The sequence below is a fragment of the Bos mutus genome, chromosome 17 (assembly GCF_027580195.1).
Source record: "Bos mutus isolate GX-2022 chromosome 17, NWIPB_WYAK_1.1, whole genome shotgun sequence".
Lineage (NCBI taxonomy): Eukaryota > Metazoa > Chordata > Mammalia > Artiodactyla > Bovidae > Bos > Bos mutus.
In genome coordinates, this window is record NC_091633.1 from 8300837 (window position 1) to 8320817 (window position 19981).

Genomic DNA, 19981 nt, shown 5'->3' on the forward strand with positions numbered 1-19981 from the left:
CAAAGGGTGGCTGAGGGGACTTCCAGACGCCAGGACAGGTCAGCAGGAGTGGGAGTTTGGGGCACGGGATTCCCCCAGAACCCCGCTATGATCTCAAGGACCTCATGACTTAGTGGTAAGAATGTGTCTTTCTGATTCAAGCCTAGATTCCAATCTCAGATCCTTATGTATGATCTGGGACATGTGACTGCACTTCTCTGAGCCTCAGTTTCCTCTTCTGTAAAATGGGGAGACTCCTAGTTCCTTCATAGGCTGTATAAGGGGATCCATGGAGACATAGCAGATATTCGTGTTCAGTGGATGGATGGGGCAATTCCTGGGGTGATGTTCAAGGGCAAGGGAGGTCCAGACAAGTGGAAGGGCACACTAGGATGCAGGAGCCAGCCTATATCAGGCTCAGATCCAGTTGTCAAATTTTCAGAATTATTTGAACCAGTTGTTACATAAAATTAAGTTACATTATGTTAAAAACCAAGGTCTTCAATACTTAAAACTCATCGCTTCCGCATGATCTTACTACATCCTACATCTATGCCATTGGCATTATTTACATTTTTTGTATGATCTACTGTATAAATGGCTGGCTCAAAATCAGCCATGGGAGTATTTACAGCAAAGAAATTGGCAAGCACTGCAAATCGTGCTTTGGGCACCAATCCACCTGCGAAGCCAGCTGATAAATATATACCAGCACCCCACTGGGTTTGGAGCTCTGATCTGGCTCCATCCTTCCTTCATCCTCCGAGACTGGACCAAGCGAAGCGCCAGGCTGCCCTTGGCTCCACTAGCTGGTGGTGGGCGCCCCCTGGTGGCATCTTCAAGCATTCGCCATCTCCGCTGCTGACGAATCCTGCACCTTGAAGGGAGGGCTGCCGAGAAACGCTCTTCTTCCGGTAGAGACGGAAAACAAACGTGCGGGAGCAGGGGTGCTCCCCGGGGCCCTTAGGGGAGCCCGGAGACCTGCTCTCTGCCCAGACGGACGAGGTAGCGAAGTCCCAGAGGAACTGCTCAAATGTCCCCCAAGTCCTCCAGCCTCTGGGACCCCACCCCAGTGATGTGGAATCCACCAGCTGAGTTTTCTGATCCCTGATAAAGGGGAAGTGAAATCCTGTTGCTGTCTTAGGACCCCACCTTCTCCAGGGTTGGCTATCCCCGCCCATGGCGGATACCCAGCTGCACCAGCGCCCCCACCAGAGCACCTTGAACACACCTTCCTGTGTATCACAGCTGTTGTAGAGGTTCAAGGGCAAGGGGGCAGGGGAGGACAGAACCAGGCAGTTCTCCGCTTATCCTGACTCTGTCCCCTATGGCCCTGTTGCTTTTCGTGTTCCTCCTCCCTTTCCCCCCATCCCTTTCTCTGAGTTGCAGCCAACAACCCCCACTTCCCCTGCCCCAATTAGACCTTTTCTTTGAATTCTTTCTCTGCAGGTTATGCCACTGAGTGGAGGGGGTCCTGAATTCCCAAAGAGGCCCTTGGAGGCATTTTTCTAGAAGAGAAAAAGTCCCCTGAGATGAATGTTCTAGAAGGTAGAAGTGTGTGTGTGTGTGTGTGTGTGTGTGTGTGTGTGTGTGTTTCCTTCCCCGTGTACAGAAAGGACTAAAAGGCATTAGGAAGCAAAGATCAAAAGTCTGAAACCCTGGCTCAGCCATGTCAGGAAGTAAACCACACCCTTCTCCTCTCTAAGCCTTTGTCTTCCTGATCTGACCCTCGGGGTCCACGTGGGTTTCAGTGCTTAAACAAGGCCACTTGCTGTCCTAATCTGCTGGAGCCAGAAACCTTATATCCCACTGATATAGGACTTTCAGTGCTGAAACCAGGAAAGTCTCAGGACATCTGGTCACCCTACACTGAAGTCAGGGACAAGCTAACTTACAGAGCCTGACCCAGCCTGCTGCCTTAAAGTTTCAACAGAATTCAGCTAAACCCCTTCATCCATGACTCAGAGTCAATCGCGGCCTTTATGCCGGATGCCAGAGTTGAGAAGATGCGACAGAGACCACGTGAGCTGCCAAACCTAAGATATTTATGATCTTGCCCTTTAAGAAAAAGTTTACTGGGCCCCAGACTCTCTATGCTGGAGAAGGAAATGGCAGCCCACTCCAGTATCCTTGCCTGGAGAATCCCATGGACAGAGGAGCCTGGCAGGCTACAGTCCAGGGGGTCGCAAAGAGTCGGACATGACTGAAGTGACTCACTTCATTTCTTCAAACTCTGTAAGACAACCAGTCAGTTGTAGGAAGGCCTTGTGGGGTGTAGCCAGGCTCCCCCTGTGAGGAGGGGGCCCCTGGGTGTTAAGGGGAGATGAGCCTCATGCAGAAGAGAGAGGTCAGGGTGGGCTTCTGGGGTGCATGGCATTGATGTTTAGAGGGGGTATCTGGCAGAGATTTGGGGTGCGGGGGGACCAAATTCTGCAGGCTTGAACTATGTCATGGGTGGCACTGGACAAAGTGGTTCCTGGGGCCAGCATTCTCTGCCCCTCGACAGCCTGAACCCCTCCCGCAGCGCCCAAGGATACACCAAGGTGCCCCCTGAAGTAACCTTAATAGCCTGTGCAGGGGGCTTCCTAAGGGCCCTGGGGCTGGGGGAACAGCAAAAGGACCCACTCTCCACCTGAAGGAAGCAGCCTGAAGCATTCACTCAGCCATCACTTGTTCACCACCAAACATTTACTGACCGTCATGGGGTTGCAGAGAGTCGGACATGACTGAGCGACGTGTGTGTGTGTGTGTGTGTGTGTCGTCCTGGGCCCTGAGCTGGGCGCCGGGAGACCTCTGCGAGCACCTCAATCAAGGCCCCGGCGGGGGGGAGGCGAGGGAGGGCAGGATGGGGTTAGGCTGGCACTAGACAATAGCTTGTAGGTCCACAGAGTCCCCTAAGGAACCTACCCAGCCCCCACAACTCACCGTGGGTTCCCTGAGAGATAGCCCAAATGAGGAGCGGGGGTGATAGAAAGTGAACTAAGGAATCCAGTTCAGAGTACCCCCTTCCTGTGCAGTGACCGTAGAAGGAAACGGTAGTGGGCATGGCAGCAGGGACGAACTCTGAGTCCTCCTGGGTGCGTGAGAATGAGACTCCAGTGGCCAGGGAACGGAGGCGTTAGAGGGAGCCCAGGACACACGGGGGCTGGGCAGGGAGCTGGGGGGGTCGTCTGCAGCCTCTACCGGAGATTCTGTTTGCCAGGCCTGCTTCAGTGCCTGGAGCCTAGCTGCTCTCAGTCTTGTGTGTGGCAGCCCGGGTCCCCGCCCTGCAGATTCCCGTCTCCAGGGGGATCCAAGGCAGCCCGACCCAGGGCTTAGAGCCTCGGCATGGGCCTTGGCTCAGCAGCTCGGGAGCTAAGGGAGGAAGCTGTGCAGGGTGAGGTCATCCCCTTCACGGCCCTCCCTCGGCCCCGCCTTCCGGCCCTGTTCCCTGGCCTTGGGCAGGTCCCCGTTGGGCACGGGCGCAGGCCCCTCGCCCCGCTCGGGCAGCAGAGATGAGATGCAGACCATCTCGCTGGGGGAGTAATCGCGCACGGGGTACAGGTGGTTCTTGCGGGAGAGGCGGATGGCCAGCACCACGGTGCACACGAGGAAGATGGTGGCCAGCAGGGCCAGGATGAGGATGGCCAGCAAACACTGCTTCACGGGGCCCGGGTCTGGCAGGCCGTCTGCGGGGAGTGGGGCCACAGAGCTCCAGGGAAAAAGGCTGTGATCTTTGTTCCCAGTGAAGTCATCAGACAAGTTGCCAGCTGCCACAGTGGTGCCCTTGGGAGTATCAGAGGCCACAGGAAGGGCTGTGGTTAGGCCCCTTGTGGTAGCAGGTCTCGTGGGCAGGGCCTCCACAGTGGTTGGATCTGTGGGCAGGGCTGGTATGGTAGTGGGCTCCCTGAAAGGGGCTTCTGTGGTGGCCGGTTCCGTGGGCAGAGTCTCTGTGATTTTGGGTTCTGTGGACAGGGACTCTGTGGCTGCGGGTTCTGTGGACAGGGCTTCTGTAAGCCTGGGTTCTGTGGACAGGGCCTCTGTAAGCCTGGGTTCCGTGGACAGGGCCTCTGTGGCTGCGGGTTCCGTGGACAGGGCTTCTGTAAGCCTGGGTTCCGTGGACAGGACCTCTGTGGCCACGGGTTCTGTGGACAGGGCTTCTGTAAGCCTGGGTTCTGTGGACAGAGCCTCTGTAAGCCTGGGTTCTGTGGACAGGGCCTCTGTGGTCACGGGGTCCGTGGACAGGGCCTCTGTGGCTGCAGCCAGCTCTGTGGATGGATCCTTCACTTTGGGAGGGATTTCAGTAACCAGTTCTCTGGTCAGCGGGACCGGTGTGACCAGTTTTGGACTCAGTTTTTCGGTGGTTGCCCCTGTGGCACTCAGGACAGCAGAGTCCCTTGTGGACACCTCCAGAATGAATGACTCAGGAATCATAGGCCCTGCAGACTCTCTCTGCCCCAGCGTTGTCACCATAGGCAGAAACTTGGGGACCTCAGTGCTACTGTCAAGCATCTCTGGAGGGTCCGTTTGTCCTATATAGTCATAGTCTTCATCGTCTTCTGGGTCTCTCTCCTCACCTGGGTATAGGGGGCCTGGAGCCTTCACAGTTTCATTCGTGCTGGTCTCCCCCAGCTGGTGGCTGCTGCCAGGGCCCAGCAGGGCCAGAAGCAGCAGGAGTTGCAGAAACATGGCACCTGGAGGGGGGACATGGACAACAGGGCGTCAGGATAGCTGCACCCCTGGGCCCACCAAGCACCCTTGACCGCGACCCTGGACATCCACATGGTAACACATCTGGTCTGGAGCATCCTCAGCACCCCTCACATGCCTGGTGCACAGAAGCCCCTCCACAAATAGCAGCTGTTACTACTTACCAGGATCAGTGAATCCATCTGGGGGCACTCCTCAACTCCCTTGACCCAGTGCACAGAAATGTATTAATATTTGCCTCAGACCTCCCTGGTGGTCCAGTGGTTAAGAATTCGCCTGCCAGTGCAGGAGACACAGGTTCAATCCCTGGTCTGGGAAGATTCCACGTGCCACTGGGCAGCTAAGCCCGTGCACCACATCTACTGAAGCTGTGCTGCAGAGCCCCTGAGCAACTGCTGCGGAGCCCACACTCCACATCTGCAGAAGCCTGAGTGCCGTAGAGCCTGTGCTATGCGACAGAAGAAGCTGCCACAACGAGAAGCCTGCACATCGCACCTGGAGAGCAGTCCCTCCCGCAAAAAACTAGAGAAAGTCCAAACTAGAGACTAGTTTTATCAAAACTAGAGAAAGTCCATGTGCAGCAGCGAAGACCCAGTGCAGTGTGGGAAGACAGTCTACTGGGGTGTGGAAAGATTACATTAGATCTTCTACTTATATGAACTTCTGTGTCACTTAACTTCTATTTGTGTACACATTTACAATGTCTCATGAGCACAGTGGTACCTGTACACAATTTGTAAATATATCAATGTACCTATCTTGTCCACCGATGGGGTTCATGAGCAAGAGTTTGGTGACCACGGGACTACAGGATAAAGATGCTCGTTTGGCCCTCTGAGGCCTCTTGGAGTGTGATGCTGACTCCTCTCTCTGCATCCCTCTGTTCCAGTTTCCCTTATCTTGGCTCCCATCTCACACAACCCTGGCCTGTCCCTCAGATTCTCAGTCTTCTCATCCTTTCTCCATGTGTTGGCTTGATCCAGTTCCCTTTGACTAGGTCCTCGCTTATATGATGGGGATGATAGCACCTACCTGTAGACTACTGTGAGGATAAAATGAGGTGATACCTACAAAGCCCTTAGCATTTTGCTCCTATCTCCAGCTCCTGCAAATAGCAGCTACTTCGGTTCTTTCAGTAAATCTATCCTGTAAGTCCTCGAGGGCCCAGAGCCATCAACTGCTCTATCTGGGGCCAGGAGAACGACTCAAATCTGTTGTGAACAGCCTGTCCTCAGGGAGCTGACAGTCGTCTCGTTTGCCTGTGGGTAGCAGAAGTGACTGTCTGTCTTTGTATTACCCCTCAGCCTCCCGACCAGGGAGCCAGAAAGGGCAGTGCCTCTCCCTTTGGCCATCTGATTGGTCTTTCTTCTTGGCCTTGTGAACACTCATGCCTCCTGGGTTTCTCTCTCTCCCCTTATTCTCCCCCTGGCAGTGGCTGGTGTTTGTGGGATTCAAAATCTTGCAGCTGAGAATCCTGTGGTGACCAACAGCTGTGTTTTGGGCTGAGATTCCTCGATTCCCTGACATAGTACCCTTCCACAATACGCAATCCAAGGTACTGTGGAAGGGGCCAGGTTGTGGTCCCCAAGGTGGGCTTTCCCCCCAACCCACCCCAGCACACAGAGGCAGCCCAGGGCAAAGGAGGGAACACTGAGCTGCTGTGTAAACTGAGCAGATTGCTTCACCAAGTCTGAGCCTCACTTTCCTTATCTGTAAGATGGGCAGTATTGTCTCAAAGATGAGAATGGAATGAAATGCTGCAGGAAGGACCCTGATGCTGGCATCCAGCAGGGGGCTATGGACAGAGGAGCAGAGGAGATGAGGGGTGCCTCTGACTCAGGAGGGTATGGAAGTGGCGACCTCCCTACCTCCCCACGTTAGGGAAGCTGCAAAGACCTGTGTGAGAGCAGAGACCTCCCTGCCTGTTCGGGATGCAACAGGGAGCACTGGGAAAAGCCAATATCTCCCTTCCTGGGACTAAGCCAACCAGCTCATGCCAGAGTGGAGCAGAGCCTGGATAATTTTCAAAACTTTTCCTTGTTTTTTTTTCAGTTGGAGTATAATTGATTTTACAATGTCGGGTTAGTTTCAGGTGCACGGCAAAGTGATTCCAGTATACATTTGTTGATACATATATCTACTTTTTCAAAGCATTTTCTCATTTATTCAATACCTTTCCTTGTACTTCACGTAATTCAGAGCAGAGAACAGTTGTTCATCATTTGTTGAATATCTGTAACTCACTCATAGACCCTCTGCTTCTAGACTCAATTCAACCTCTCACATGTTAGTTAAAATTATGATGGTTTCTAAAATACCAGTCTGATCTTACCTTAAAATAATTTCTTAAACTAAACAATGATATTTGCACCAGACACATCTGGCTTTCACAGATATCCTCATTTTACTGAGGAGGGTGAAGCTCAGAGAGGTAGAGCGACTTGCCCAAAGACACACAGCTGCCAAGTCACGGAGACCAGATTCAAAGCAAGCGAGAACTCAGGAAGGCTTTGTGGAGAGACCTAACCTAGCTGAGAGAGCAGAAGGTGCAAAGCCTTGGAACCCAGTTAGGAGAGGGAGGGCAAAGAAGGAATCAGGAGGACCTTGAAGGCTGTAACACCCAGAAAGGTTGGTGCTCTCTGTACTGGGTACTATGCAGGGCACAAGGTTGAGAGCACAGATTTTCAGGTCCAACAAAAGGATGGTCAAGTCTCAGCTCTGTCCCTTACAAGTGAAATCACCCTGACTCAGATCTTTGCCTTTCTGAGCCTCAGTTTCATCATCTGTAAAATGGGAACAACAAAGGCCACCCATCTCATAGGGTTTTGGGGAGAATGCAATGACATAATGAATTCAAAAGTGCCAGCTTGCAGCTCGTGCTTAATAAATGTGTCATACACGTGTGCGCACACACACATTCTTTGCCTCTGAATTTGCCTTTGGGAGGCAGACATTCTTTGCACCTCAGGAAAGAGTATGTGGCCTAATCTTGGCCCCACTTTCCTGACAGCAGGGGACTTTAAGAAGAAGCCATGTTTAGGACATATTTCGTAACTATGAGCTTGGGCACTACCCCCACTACCCCCACTTGGGCAGTTCTCGGTTCTTGGAAGGCAGAGCGCTTAGCCACTTCCTGGAAGCGGAAAGGGAGAACAAAACAGAAGACCCAACCCACCAGCTCCCGGGTCAGGGAGGTACCTGGGTGAGTCAGGGAGATTGGGAGGGTACTGTGGAAGGGGCCAGGTTGTGGTCCCCAAGGTGGGCTGTCCCCCTGCACCCATCCCTTCACACGGAGGCAGCCTGGGGTGGAAGAGAGACCACTGAGCTGCTGTATAACCTGAGCAGATCGCTTTACCAAGTCTGAGCCTCGGTTTCCTCATCTGTAAGATGGGTGGTATTGTCTCAAAGATGAGAACAGAATGAGATGCTGCAGGGAGGTCCCTTGATGCTGGCATCCAGCAGGGGGCTATGGACAGAGGAACAGAGGAGATGGGGGGCGGGCCTCTTGACTCCAGGAGGGTATGGAGGTGGCGACCTCCCTACCTCTCTACATTAGGGAAGCTGCAAAGACCTATGTGAGAGCAGAGACTTCCCTGCCTGTTCGGGATGCAACAGGGAGCCCTGGGAAAAGCCAGTATCTCCCTGCCTGGGCCTAAGCCGACCAGCTCGTCCCAAATGTTCCCAGTGTTAGCACTGACCATCCCTCGTCCCCATCAGTCTCAGGCAACCAGGACCCTGGGACCTGCCATACTGTGGGCTTCAAGAGGAAGGTTACCGGGGATACAGCACCCTGGAGCCAGGCTGCAGCTGGGCAGGCCTCACCCATATGACTGAAACCCGCACGGTTCCCAGAGGCTCTGTGGCTGCAAAGAGCCTTGCAGGTAACAAGGAGAGGAGCAGAGTGCAAGCAGCATCTGTGGCAGGTAGGATAATGACTTTCATCTTTGCTAGGACACGTGTACCCTAACGAAACAAGACGGCATAAACCCCCACTGTGGATGGATCGTTTCACCAACTCATCATGTGGGGGACCCGTTCGCCTACCCACCCGGCGCGGGCCGCTCTGGTTCCTGTTACACAGATTAGGGAAGCGAGGCTGAGGGTAGTGAAGCCATTTCCTTCAGCCCCCACCTTTTGCCTCTTCTCTCCTCTGATGGCAGGAAAATAGTCACTTACCACCGGAGAGGGGTGGGTGGGGCACAGAGAGGGGCAGAGAGATGCCACATCCTATTTATCTCATCGCTTGCCCGACAGAGGTGATCAGACACTGCCCGTTTCCTTCCACCCTGAACTGGGGTACTTCTGCCTGAGCCGCTCTCAGGCAGTGTAGACTAGAGAGCTGCCAGGGGCCACCCCCACACCCACCCGAGCCCCAAACTCTGCACGGCTGCCCTGGACCACTCAGGAAAGACACTCATGGGACTCAAGACATTTGGGACCTCCCAGCTGGAATCCTGAATCCCAGCATTCAAAAGCTTGAAATCTGAGGATCCAAAGGATGGAGCATCTCAGGGTGTGGGTTGAGCAGCCTCAAGAGAGGGGATCCAGTGGAGGCCCAGGCGTCCCCCCACTCCCAAGATCCCAGCTCAGGTCTGAGTTCTGCTGGACTGGACGTGTGACCAAGGAGGACCCTGTGGGGCCTTCTTAGGACAGACACTGCACCCCCTCTCCCCGCATATTCTCTGCTTTAGCTCTTCCCTGAAGTACCTAGATAACAGTACCTGATGCACATTTCCTGAGTTGTTTTACAGATGCTAGATAGCCCTTCTCCCACCAGGTGGATGAACACGTAGCCCCCAGACCTGGCACCCGAGGCTTGATGATGTTAACCTCTGTGATGCTGCCCTGTTACCTAACCATCAACCAGTCAGAACTGTGCAACTCTCTTCCTTCCCTCATCTGGCCTTGAAAAATGCTTTGCAGGACTTCCCGTGTGGTCCAGTGGTTAAGACTTTTCCTTTCAAAGCAGAGGCTGTGGGTTCAGATCCTTGGAGAGCTAAGATCCCATATGCCTTGCAGCCAAAAAAAAAAAAGAAAATAGAAACAGAAGCATACACTGTAACAAATTCAATAAAGACTTTAAACATGGTCCACATCAAAAAAGGTCTTTAAAAAAATAAAAGTGCTTTGCAAAGGCTCATAGGGGAGTTCCGGCTTTTTGAGCCCTAGCTGTCCTAGACCCCTTGTCTGCTACCCTGCAGTAAACACTGCCTTTTCTTCCCCCACAACATGGTGTCAGTAGATTGGCTTGACTGCACACAAGAGAGCGGACCCCAGTTTTGGTAACAGACAGGCCCTGGCCCCGCTCAGGATCAAATCCAGTATCAAACCAGATCCAGTCCCACCTCTGTCACATACAAGCTGTGTGACCTTGGGCAACTGAACCCACCTCTCTGAGCCGTGAGTTCCTTATCTGGAATACAAGATTCCAGTAGCGCCTATGTATGCTTTGTGGGGTTGTTACAGGTTGAAGTGAGCTGGTCCAGGTTGAACATTTAGTACCTGGTAGGCGCTCACTAAATCCCATGAATGGAGGAGCCTGGTAGGCTGCAGTCCATGGGTTTGCGAAGAGTTGGACACGACTGAGCGACTTCATGTTCACTTTTCACTTTCATGCATTGGAAAAGGAAATGGCAACCCACTCCAGTGTTCTTGCCTGGAGGATCCCAGGGACGGGGGAGCCTGGTGGGCTGCCGTCTATGGGGTCACACAGAGTCGGACACGACTGAAGCAACTTAGCAGGCGCTCACTAAAGGCAAGCTGCTGTCATTGTCGTTCTGTACAGAAGGTCCTATCCCTGAAAAATCTGCAACCCTGGGATAGCTGTGACACACTTCTGACCTTGTTAGTCAGAAAGAGCCAGGGCCAGAAGCCCCAGAAGCCTGGGTACCATACACAGCCTCAGTCTCCTGTGGTTTGTGAATCACATGTATTTAGTATAGACAACGCCCTGTGCACTGTTCTAAGAGCTATGCATGAATTATCAGCTCACTCAGTCCTCACAACCTCCTCATATTAACCCCATGTGAAATATGGGGAAACTGAGGCTCACTTGGTGCTTAGAACCACATGGCCAGTAAGAGAAGGAGCAGGAATTTGAACCTGGGTGGTCTTGCTCCAGAGCCCACCTCATAGGCACAGCTCCGTACCACCTGTGAACCAGGCCTGGACATTCTCTGGAGCCAGAATAAATGATGCTTCCTCCAAGAAGCCCTCCCAGATCACCCAGGCATGATTAGTCAGGTTATTTAAATGTTTTTAAAAAAATGCTTGTTTACTTTCAAAACATTCATTCCCATCAGTCCATAAATGCTAAATAGGAACCAGAAACTCTTATGACTCATGCTACATGCCCCGGGCTTAGCAGACAGACAGGTGCTGGGTAGGTGCTGTGATATTGATCCCTTGGAGTGCAGGCAGCGTGGCCGGCCACCTCCTTCAGATCTCAAGTCTCCAGTGGATGCCCAGTCCCCACGGGCCTGGCATCCTGGGGGCTCATTAAAGACGTGTTTCAGGAGTGGACACCAAACTGGGACCTGGCAACAGGCTCTCAGCTGCCCAGAGTGTGCCATTTGCAGACTTTCGGCCTCACGTGCGTCATCCTGTACTTCCCAACCTTTTCTTATCAATTACCCCAGAGCCATCAAGGAGCCTTTCCAGACATTACGCACGTGTGCTCAGTTGCTTCAGCTGTGTAAGACTCTCTGCAACCCCGTGGACTGCAGCCCATCAGGCTCCTCCATCCATGGGATTCTCCAGGTGAGAATACTGGAGTGGGTAGCAGGGTTTCCCTGGCGGCTCAGATAGTAAAGAATCTGCCTGCAGTGCAGGAGACCCAGATTCGATCCCTGGGTTAGGAAGATCCCCTGGAGAATTTCGTGGACAGAGGAGCTTGGCTGGCTACAATCCATGGGGTCACAGAAAGTCCGAAGCGACTGAGCGACTAACACTTTCATTTTTTTTTCATACCTGGTGAATGTTATGTGGACCTTTACAGAGACACAAACCATAGTGACATCTAAGATTTTTTTTTTTCCTTCCTCTCATTGTCCAAAAAAACCCAACTCTTGGAACTTCCCCAGTGGTTTTAGTGGTGAAGACTCCAACCCAATGCAAGCAGCATGGGTTCAATCTTGGTTGGGGAACTAAGATCCCATATGCCCCTCCAGTGTGGATAAAAAAAATGGAAAAGAAAAAAAAAAAAATTCAAGTCTCAACTGTCGTACCCAAATTTGCTGGTCTGGTAACAGAGGAGGTGAGGTCCTTCCACAAATGAATTCACTGAGACCTACACTTGGTTTTAGCTTAAGAACTGACAATTTTCAGAGGCTATCTGTAGACAGACGGACTGACACACGGACACACACACACACCAGCCATCCTGTAACAGAAGAACAAGCCTGACTCCATCCTGTCTGCCTTTAAAAGACGGGGGATGTTTCAAATATCCCCAAAAATAGTCTTCTGGGGGTGCATTTTGGGTAAGTGAGTGGTCTGATTACAGCTATGCTGCTGCTGCTGTTAAGTCGCTTCAGTCGTGTCTGACTCTGTGCGACCCCATAGACGACAGCCCATGAGGCTCCCCCATCCCTGGGATTCTCTAGGCAAGAACACTGGAGTGGGTTGCCATTTCCTTCTCCAATGCATGAAAGTGAAAAGGGAAAGTGAAGTCACTTAGTCGTGTCCAACTCTTAGCGACCCCATGGACTGCAGCATTTCAGGCTCCTCCGTCCATGGGATTTTCCAGGCAAGAGTACTGGAGTGGGGTGCCATTGCCTTCTCTGGATTACAGATATGAACCCATGACTAAGAGGAAGAGGACATTTTACTGTAATGATGTGGGGGCCACTGTACCTATTAGGATCTGAGAAACCTTGGCCTTTGAATGACTCTCTAAATTACAATTGTGAAATTAGAGCCATTCTTTGAAGAAGTGGGGAAGAATGATAAAATCCCCTCTGTGCAAACAATTACATCAGGATGAGAAAAGTCCTACAGTTGTTGCTTTATACAGGCTTTTCAAAGGCTTGAAAAGAAGCCCAAGGGAAAACCTGTCACACAGGAAGAAAAGGAAAGGAAGGAGATTGAAGCCATGTTGCTCCAGACCCGAAGTGCTCCTCTGGCGGAGCTGGCTGTCCCAGCCACTCCAGCCACTATGCCAACATATCCACTCCTCCCACTGCCTCCCATTCTTCTTGCTCCAGCCCTACGTCCCAACACCGGGGCTCGGGAAGTAGTTGGACTGGTTCCCTCTCCTTAAAGGGATCAGTTACCTTCCTGGGCACTGGAACCTGGTCTGGTGTCACTCTCCAAGACCCAACATGGCACCCAATTTGGACCGGGAGCCACTCCCAGAGCAGGGCAATTGCCCCATAGAGGGCATAAATGAAAAAGGCCAGCTGGCTGGGTTCCTATGGATGCACAGACCCTTCTCAACCTTGGATTTATTTAATTGGACAACCCTCCTTATAGGGAGGATTCTTTCCAAAGGACAGAATTGTTTGCTACCCATTAACCACCCTACCTGAACAGACATACACAGTCTTCTCAATATGATCTTCATAGGAGATGAAAGGAGAAATGGTCACTGATCAGGCCAGGGAAGAAGCATACCAGCTCCACCTAATGGACTCAAATGGTACACCCAAAGCCCACTTGGCAGCACCCACAGCTGAACCAAACTGGGAGCCTTTGTGGGGGAGCCATGTCTGTTTTTGCTTGTTTTTGGCCATGCCGCACAGCATGCGGATCTTAGTTCCCCAACCAGAGATCAAACCCGGAGCCACAGAAGTGAAATGCTGAGTCCTAACCACTGAACCCCCAGGAATTCCCAATGCCCTTATTAGAGCACTACTGTAAGTGCATCTTGGCAGGGCTTCAAAAAGGGGTCCCAAAACAAGAGTTTGAAAAAGTTCAAGAAATTCAGCACAAATCAAGTGAAGACCTCTCTAAATTTGGTGGAAGAATTTATCAGACTCTATAAAGATGCAGATCCTGAGGGCCCTGAAAACACTAAAAAGGCAAATGCAAACTTTATGGGGCAAAGTGCCCCAGATATCAGGAGAAAGTTGTAAAAATTAGACAGTGCCTTTAGAATGAATCCTTCTCAGTTGGTAGACATTGCTTTTGAGGTATTCAACAGTAGAGAACAGACACAGACAAAAGAAGCCCAAGGTGAAATGCTATTTTTCTAACGGCTGTGTTGGATTCCTGGAAGACAGGAGGCTCTAAGAAAGGTAAGCTAGCGCTACGTACGAAACAGCGGACTTACTGTAAAGAGAAAGGACACTGGGGAGAAGAGAGCGCCTGAAATTAAAGGAAAAGAGGGCTAAAGACATGGAAGCAAGCTGAATGTTCACTGACAAATGAATGGATAAAGAAGATGTGGTGTGTATATGTGTATATATACATACACACATAAAAAGGAATGCATTTGAGTCAGTTTTAATGAGGTGGATGAACCTAGAACCTATTATACAGAGTGAGGTGAGTCTGAAAGAGAAAGATAAATACCGTATTTTAACACATATATACGGAATCTAGAAAAATGGTACTGAAGAATTTATTTACAGGGCAACAGTGGAGAGATATAGAGAATAGACTTATGAACATGGGGAGAGGGGAAGAGAGGGTGAGATGTATGGAAAGAGTAACATGGAAACTTATATTCAGTTCAGTTCAGTTCAGTTCAGTCGCTCGGTCGTGTCCGACTCTTTGCGACCCCATGAACTGCAGCACGCCAGGCCTCCCTGTCCGTCACCAACACCCGGAGTTCACCCAAACTCATGTGCGTGGAGTCAGTGATGCCATCCAGCCATCTCATCCTCTGTCGTCCCCTTCTCCTCCTGCCCCCAATCCCTCCCAGCATCAGAGTCTTTTCCAATGAGTCAACTCTTCGCATGAAGTGGCCAAAGTATTGGAGTTTCAGCTTTAGCATCAGTCCTTCCAAAGAACACTCAGGACTGATCTTTAGAAGGGACTGGTTGGACCTCCTTGCAGTCCAAGGGACTCTCATTACCATACGTAAAATTAATAGCCAACGGGAATTTGCTGTCTGGCTCAGGAAACTCAAACAGGAGCTCTGTATCAACCTAGAAGGGTGGGACGGGGAGGGAGATGGGAGGGAGTTTCAAAAGGGAGGGGATATATGTATACCTATGGCTGACTCATGCTGAGGTTTGACAGAAAACAGCAAAATTCTGTAAAGCAATTATCCTTCAATAAAAAATAAATTACTAAAAAAAAAGATATGGTGTGTACATGTGTATTACATACACACATACACAATGGGATACTACTCAGCCATTAAAAAAGAACAAAATAATGCCAGTTGTAACAATATGCATGAAGCTAGAGATTATCATACCGAGTGAAATAAGCTATATAGAGAAAGAAAAATATATCATTTATTTGTGGAATCTCAAAAAAAAGATACAAAATCAGCTTTTTATAAAACAGAAATAGACCTACAGAAATAGAAAACAAATCTATGGTTACTAAAGGGAAAGGGGGTTGGGAAGGAATAAGAATATGCAATTAACATTCTTATATACTGCTATATATAAAATAAACAACAAGAACCTACCGTATGGTACAGAGAGCTACCCTGAGTATTTTGTAATCACCTAAACGGGAGAAGAATCTGAAAAAGGATATAGACAAATATATGTATAACTGAATCACTGTATTATATACTTGAAAACAATGCAACATTGTAAACCAACTATACTTCAATAAAAAAAAGTTTCTAAAAGAGGGCTAGAAATGGATAGGAAAGGACAGGAGTGGGGCCTATCAGACGGTAGAGAGGGGAGAATGTTCAGATGATGAATGAAGAGGCCTGGGGTTCCTCTGGATGTATGACACTCAATTCAAATATCCCCACAGGAGCCCTGGGTAAAACTGACAATGAGTAGCAAACTGGTTGATTTTCTGGTAGACACGAGGGAACAAACTCCATACTAGACCCTCAGTTTAGTCGTTGAAAAGACCCGATGCTGGGAAAGACTGAAGGCGGGAGGAGAAGGGGACGACAGAGGGTAAGATGGTTGGATGGCATCACCGACTCAATGGATGTGAGTTTGAGTAAACCCGGGAGGTGGTGATGGACAGGGAGGCCTGGCGTGCTGCAGTCCATGGGGTCGCAGAGAGTTGGACACGATTGAGCAACTGAACTGAACTGAAACCCTCAGTTAGCACAGAGAACCTCCCAGTCTACGCCAGTCAGTGGGCTGTCAGGGGAAGTACAGAGGTGATCATTTTCACAACCACTGGAATGCCACCTAGGAAATCTGATATTAAAATATAGTTTCCTGTACATGCCTGAATTCCCTATCCTCATCCTAGGCCAAGATCATCTCTGTAAACTAAATGCTCAAGTGACGTTTTCCGATGGGACCACTAGATATCAGAGTCCCACCGAAACCTGCTTTGAAACCTACAGAGGGCTCTCCTAGAAAACTCAGAAAAATGGACAAAACTTAGATGATCTCCCTGAGGTCTACAGAAAGGTAAGACCAGAAGTATGGGCCAATGGCATCCCAAGAAAGGCAAATTATCGCCCAATCTGTATTGCCTAACATCAGTGACAACGTGCTTGCTTTTATCTACAAATATCAGCCAAGTATCATATTGATTGGAAACTACTCATGTACCTGGGGATAAGGCCTTGCCAGTTGCCCTGCAAAGGATTAGAGTGGTTCCCAGAAGCAAGCTTAAATTAAGCTCTTTTGAAATATTGGATTCCTGGTGTCCGCCTGACCAAGAGAACCTGTAGCCAATAGGTCGACAGACTCGGTGTTGCAATCCATTAGATCTTAAGTTGCTGTTTCAAGTCAGCCCCTACCATATAAGTAATGAGGACTTCACTCTCTCATTTCACTGGTACCTGCTGGAAAGGAAATGCTTTAATCAAGCTCTGTCCAAGTGGGGCTAACAGGGGAAATATACAAAGATAGCACATGGCAGAGCAGCCTCAGTGCCCTCAAGTGCTAGAGTTTATATACAGGTAAAGTGGAATTATATACATATACACACACGTGTGTGTGTTCAAGTGCTTGTCTAAGTGTGCATACGTGCTCACTCAGTGGTGTCCAACTCTTTGTGGCCCTATGGACTGTAACCTGCCAGGTTCCTCTGTCCATGGGATTCTCCAGGTGAGAGAATTGGAGTAGGTTGCCATTTCCTCCTCCAAGGGATCTTCCCAACCCAGAAATCAAACCCACGTCTCCTTCAGGTTCTGCATTGGCCGGCTGAGCCACCTGGCAAGTCTTCTTGTCTTAAGTGTGACAGAACTGCAAAAAGGCGGGGCAGTGTCCTCAGAATGCAAACGGCTTATGCTCAGCCTAGGACTTGGGAATACTGCCAGTTTCAAGTTGATAAATTCCATTCCCCCATCACCCCTTCCTCGCCCTTGTTCAGCAAGAAGTAGCCAGGATGATCATTGACCCCACCCTCGCCACCCCCACCGCTGCCAACATTGTGGGATGGACACGGACAGTAGGGAGCCGTAACAGAGAAGAACAGACCTGGCTCCCCGTTAGATCTATTCCTTTAGCTCTAACCTTTGTATTCTGTTGCCTCTGGTTAGGCCTTCTGGCTCTGCACTTTTGTAAAAAAAAAAAAAAAAAAAGTGTCACCTATAGCCAGAAATACACATACTGTTTTGTTTCTCAAGGCTCTGCCTCCCAGACTTGACCTTTAAAGGTATAACAGTTTTCCATTCATATAGAGATTAAAAAGTTGCCGAACAAAAAATAACAATTGTCTTGGTGGAGGTTTACAGGAACACCGTGACCAGAACTACTGTGGACAGCTGCAAGAACAAAGGATTCCAACTCCAAGAAGTTTGCAGCAACCAGCCACCCCACCCCTCCCTTTTAGTATAAAAGAAGCCTGGATCCTAACTCAAGTAAGATGGTTCTTTGGGACCCTAGTGGGCCATCTCCTCAGTCAACTGGCTTTCTGGATAAAGTTGCTCTTCCTTATACCAACACATTGTCTCTCGATGCAATGTCCTGTCCTGCAGTGAGCAGCACAACCAGTAACAATCCTATTTCCTTCTAGCCACAGGCCACCCCCACCCTCTGCCTGCTCCGGCTCAGCAAAAGGAGACCGGGAGACCAAAACCTGGGATCTCTGTGGGCTCCATGAGGGTCCGGTGACCAGATGGGGCCACCACAAATGCAAGCCTGCCCACCTCCCAGCCGTACCGCCGTGGGGGCAGCTGCTTCACCCCTCTAAGCCTTGGTTTCTTCATCTGTTAAAAGGGGGCACAGAGTTCTCTGATGACTCCCTGACTCCTCTGAAGGCTGAGGTTCCCAGGTGGTGCTCACCCTGCAGCCCAGCCCATTCTGTTCAGTTTCAGTCTGCCGGGTCTGCGGGCCAAGCCAAGCCGGGTGAGGAAGACGTCTACCATGCAGGGTGTGGCCTGCCTGAGGCAAGGGGAGCCACATTCCAAGAAAAAAAGAATTCCAGGCAACCAGAGCCTACCGGCCCTGATACTTTCCTTGTCTCTGTGTATGTGTGTGTATAGGGGGACACTGCTTGAGCCACCAGCCCCCCACCATGCCCTTATATGCCCCTAAAGCACTCCGGACACAAAAAGGAATATTCTCATCATTATTCTGACTTTCTCTTTTGCTGGCAGTAGTTTCTGAATTCTAATATTTTAATAATTTGCTGTGCACACGCATCCCTTCCTCAGTCCTATAAAAATGTAAAGAACACAGGTTTGAAAAATGCTATTTTAAATGGATCCACAGCCTGAGCAAATCTCTTCTCTGGGCCTTGGTTTCCCACACATGAAGGGGTAGGATGATTTTTAGGGAAACATTCCTGATTTCTCCATTAAAAAAAAGAATTCACAGTAACCCCCAAGCCGGCAGCTGCTGGCAAAACTCGTGGGAAGGGACAGATGAAAGTTGAGGGGGTTAGGACCCAGAAGAGACAGCAGAATAAAGCTCTGAACTCCAGGCACACCTCAATCCCGAGTGCCCAGAGTGTTGAGATGCTCGTTCCAGGGGCTGCACCTCAGGTCCTGCCTGGGGCTGGCCGCCAGCCTGCCCTTGTCTGTCAGGCAGGCCTGCTGGCCCTTGGGGACTCTACCACCCAGCCACTCCCCGTGGTTTTGCAAGCTGGCACTTACCGTGCTCAGCAGACCATGGGACAGCCACCTCGTGGGCCCAGGAGAAGTGGTTCCTCTGCTTTAGCGACAAGGACTCAGCCTGTGCTGCCGAGCACAGCTGTGGCACCCCTGCCGTGGTCTCGGATCGCACCAACCCCCAGCGGCCGTGTGTAAAAGAAGGAAGCGAGAGTGTGGTTACTCAAGGCCACGTGACAGCCCACAGCCCCTTGTTTGTGACAGCTTCGGGGACGTTAATCAAGCCTGGTGGGGAGTGAGAGACAGGGCCCCGCAGGGCCTGAGGTCACTCTCAGGTTCCTGACCGTGAAAAACACCTAGAACCACATGGGAACTCGTGGGGGAGTAGTTGGGAGGAGGCTCAAGTTGAGAAAGGCCACACCACAGTATTACCACAGGGATGGAGGGTGGGGTGAGAAGGCACCCCGCCCTGGAAGGGAGGGATTGACCAGATGCAAAGGAGGATGGTTCTCGATTCTTGGCCAAGAAAAGAATTGGGGGTGGGGGAGATTCAAATCACAGATCTTCCTGAGCTTTGCAAATCAAATGTAACCATTCTTTGGAGATCTAAGAATCTCTCGAAGGTGCCCAAGTGCTCCTTTTAGCTGCAATCAAGAACCTCTCTGGGGAGACAGACTGCAAAATCCATGAGGGCAGGTTCTGCCTGTTTTATTGCTCTTTCCTGTTTTGGTTCTTTAGCCAACTCTGACACCCCACCATCTTTGCTCTGAGACCCTAAGGCAAGTAATTCTGGGCTCTGGCCTTCTTGTGGCTGTTCATCTGATGAGGAAGCCAGCAAGTAAACAAGTAAACAGATCATTAGGACAGAGTGGTGTGGTCATGTCACTTCTGGATGAGCCAGGGAGGGGCCCCAAACCTACCCTGGGCAGGGGAGGGAGTTGACATGAGACTCTTCCAAGGAGAAGTGGCCACTGAGATGACAAGTAGCCCAGGGAGAAGGCAACAGCCCAAGGAGAGTGCAAAGCTGGGAGGCCTGAGAATGCACAGACTCTCAAGGAAGGCAAAGAACAGGGAGGGCTGCCTTCCAGGGTCTGGCCAGCGCCTTTGTATTAATACAAGGTGGGGCTCAGCATACATGCACAGAGAGCACCACATCCTGGCTTGTTGTCTTAAACTGAAAATCAGAGCCCCAGTGGGTGTTCACATGACAGA

At 50.6% G+C, this 19981-nt stretch overlaps 1 protein-coding gene across 1 annotated transcript; it reads right to left on the bottom strand.

Annotated features, from left to right (window-relative positions):
* Nucleotides 1–355: 355 nt before the first annotated feature.
* Nucleotides 356–18964, bottom strand: SELPLG (selectin P ligand). The gene is made up of 2 exons (XM_014482877.2): nt 18815–18964; nt 356–4652 (listed from the first exon to the last, which is right to left on the bottom strand). Exon 2 carries the CDS (start codon nt 4645–4647, stop codon nt 3334–3336), a length of 1314 nt encoding a protein of 437 aa, XP_014338363.2. The 5' UTR covers nt 4648–4652; nt 18815–18964; the 3' UTR covers nt 356–3333.
* Between the last annotated feature and the right edge of the window lie 1017 nt (nt 18965–19981).

What these genes read in the sequence shown, in the direction of transcription:
- SELPLG (XM_014482877.2), bottom strand. Translation starts at nt 4,647, where the DNA reads ATGTTTCTGCAACTCCTGCTGCTTCTGGCCCTGCTGGGCCCTGGCAGC.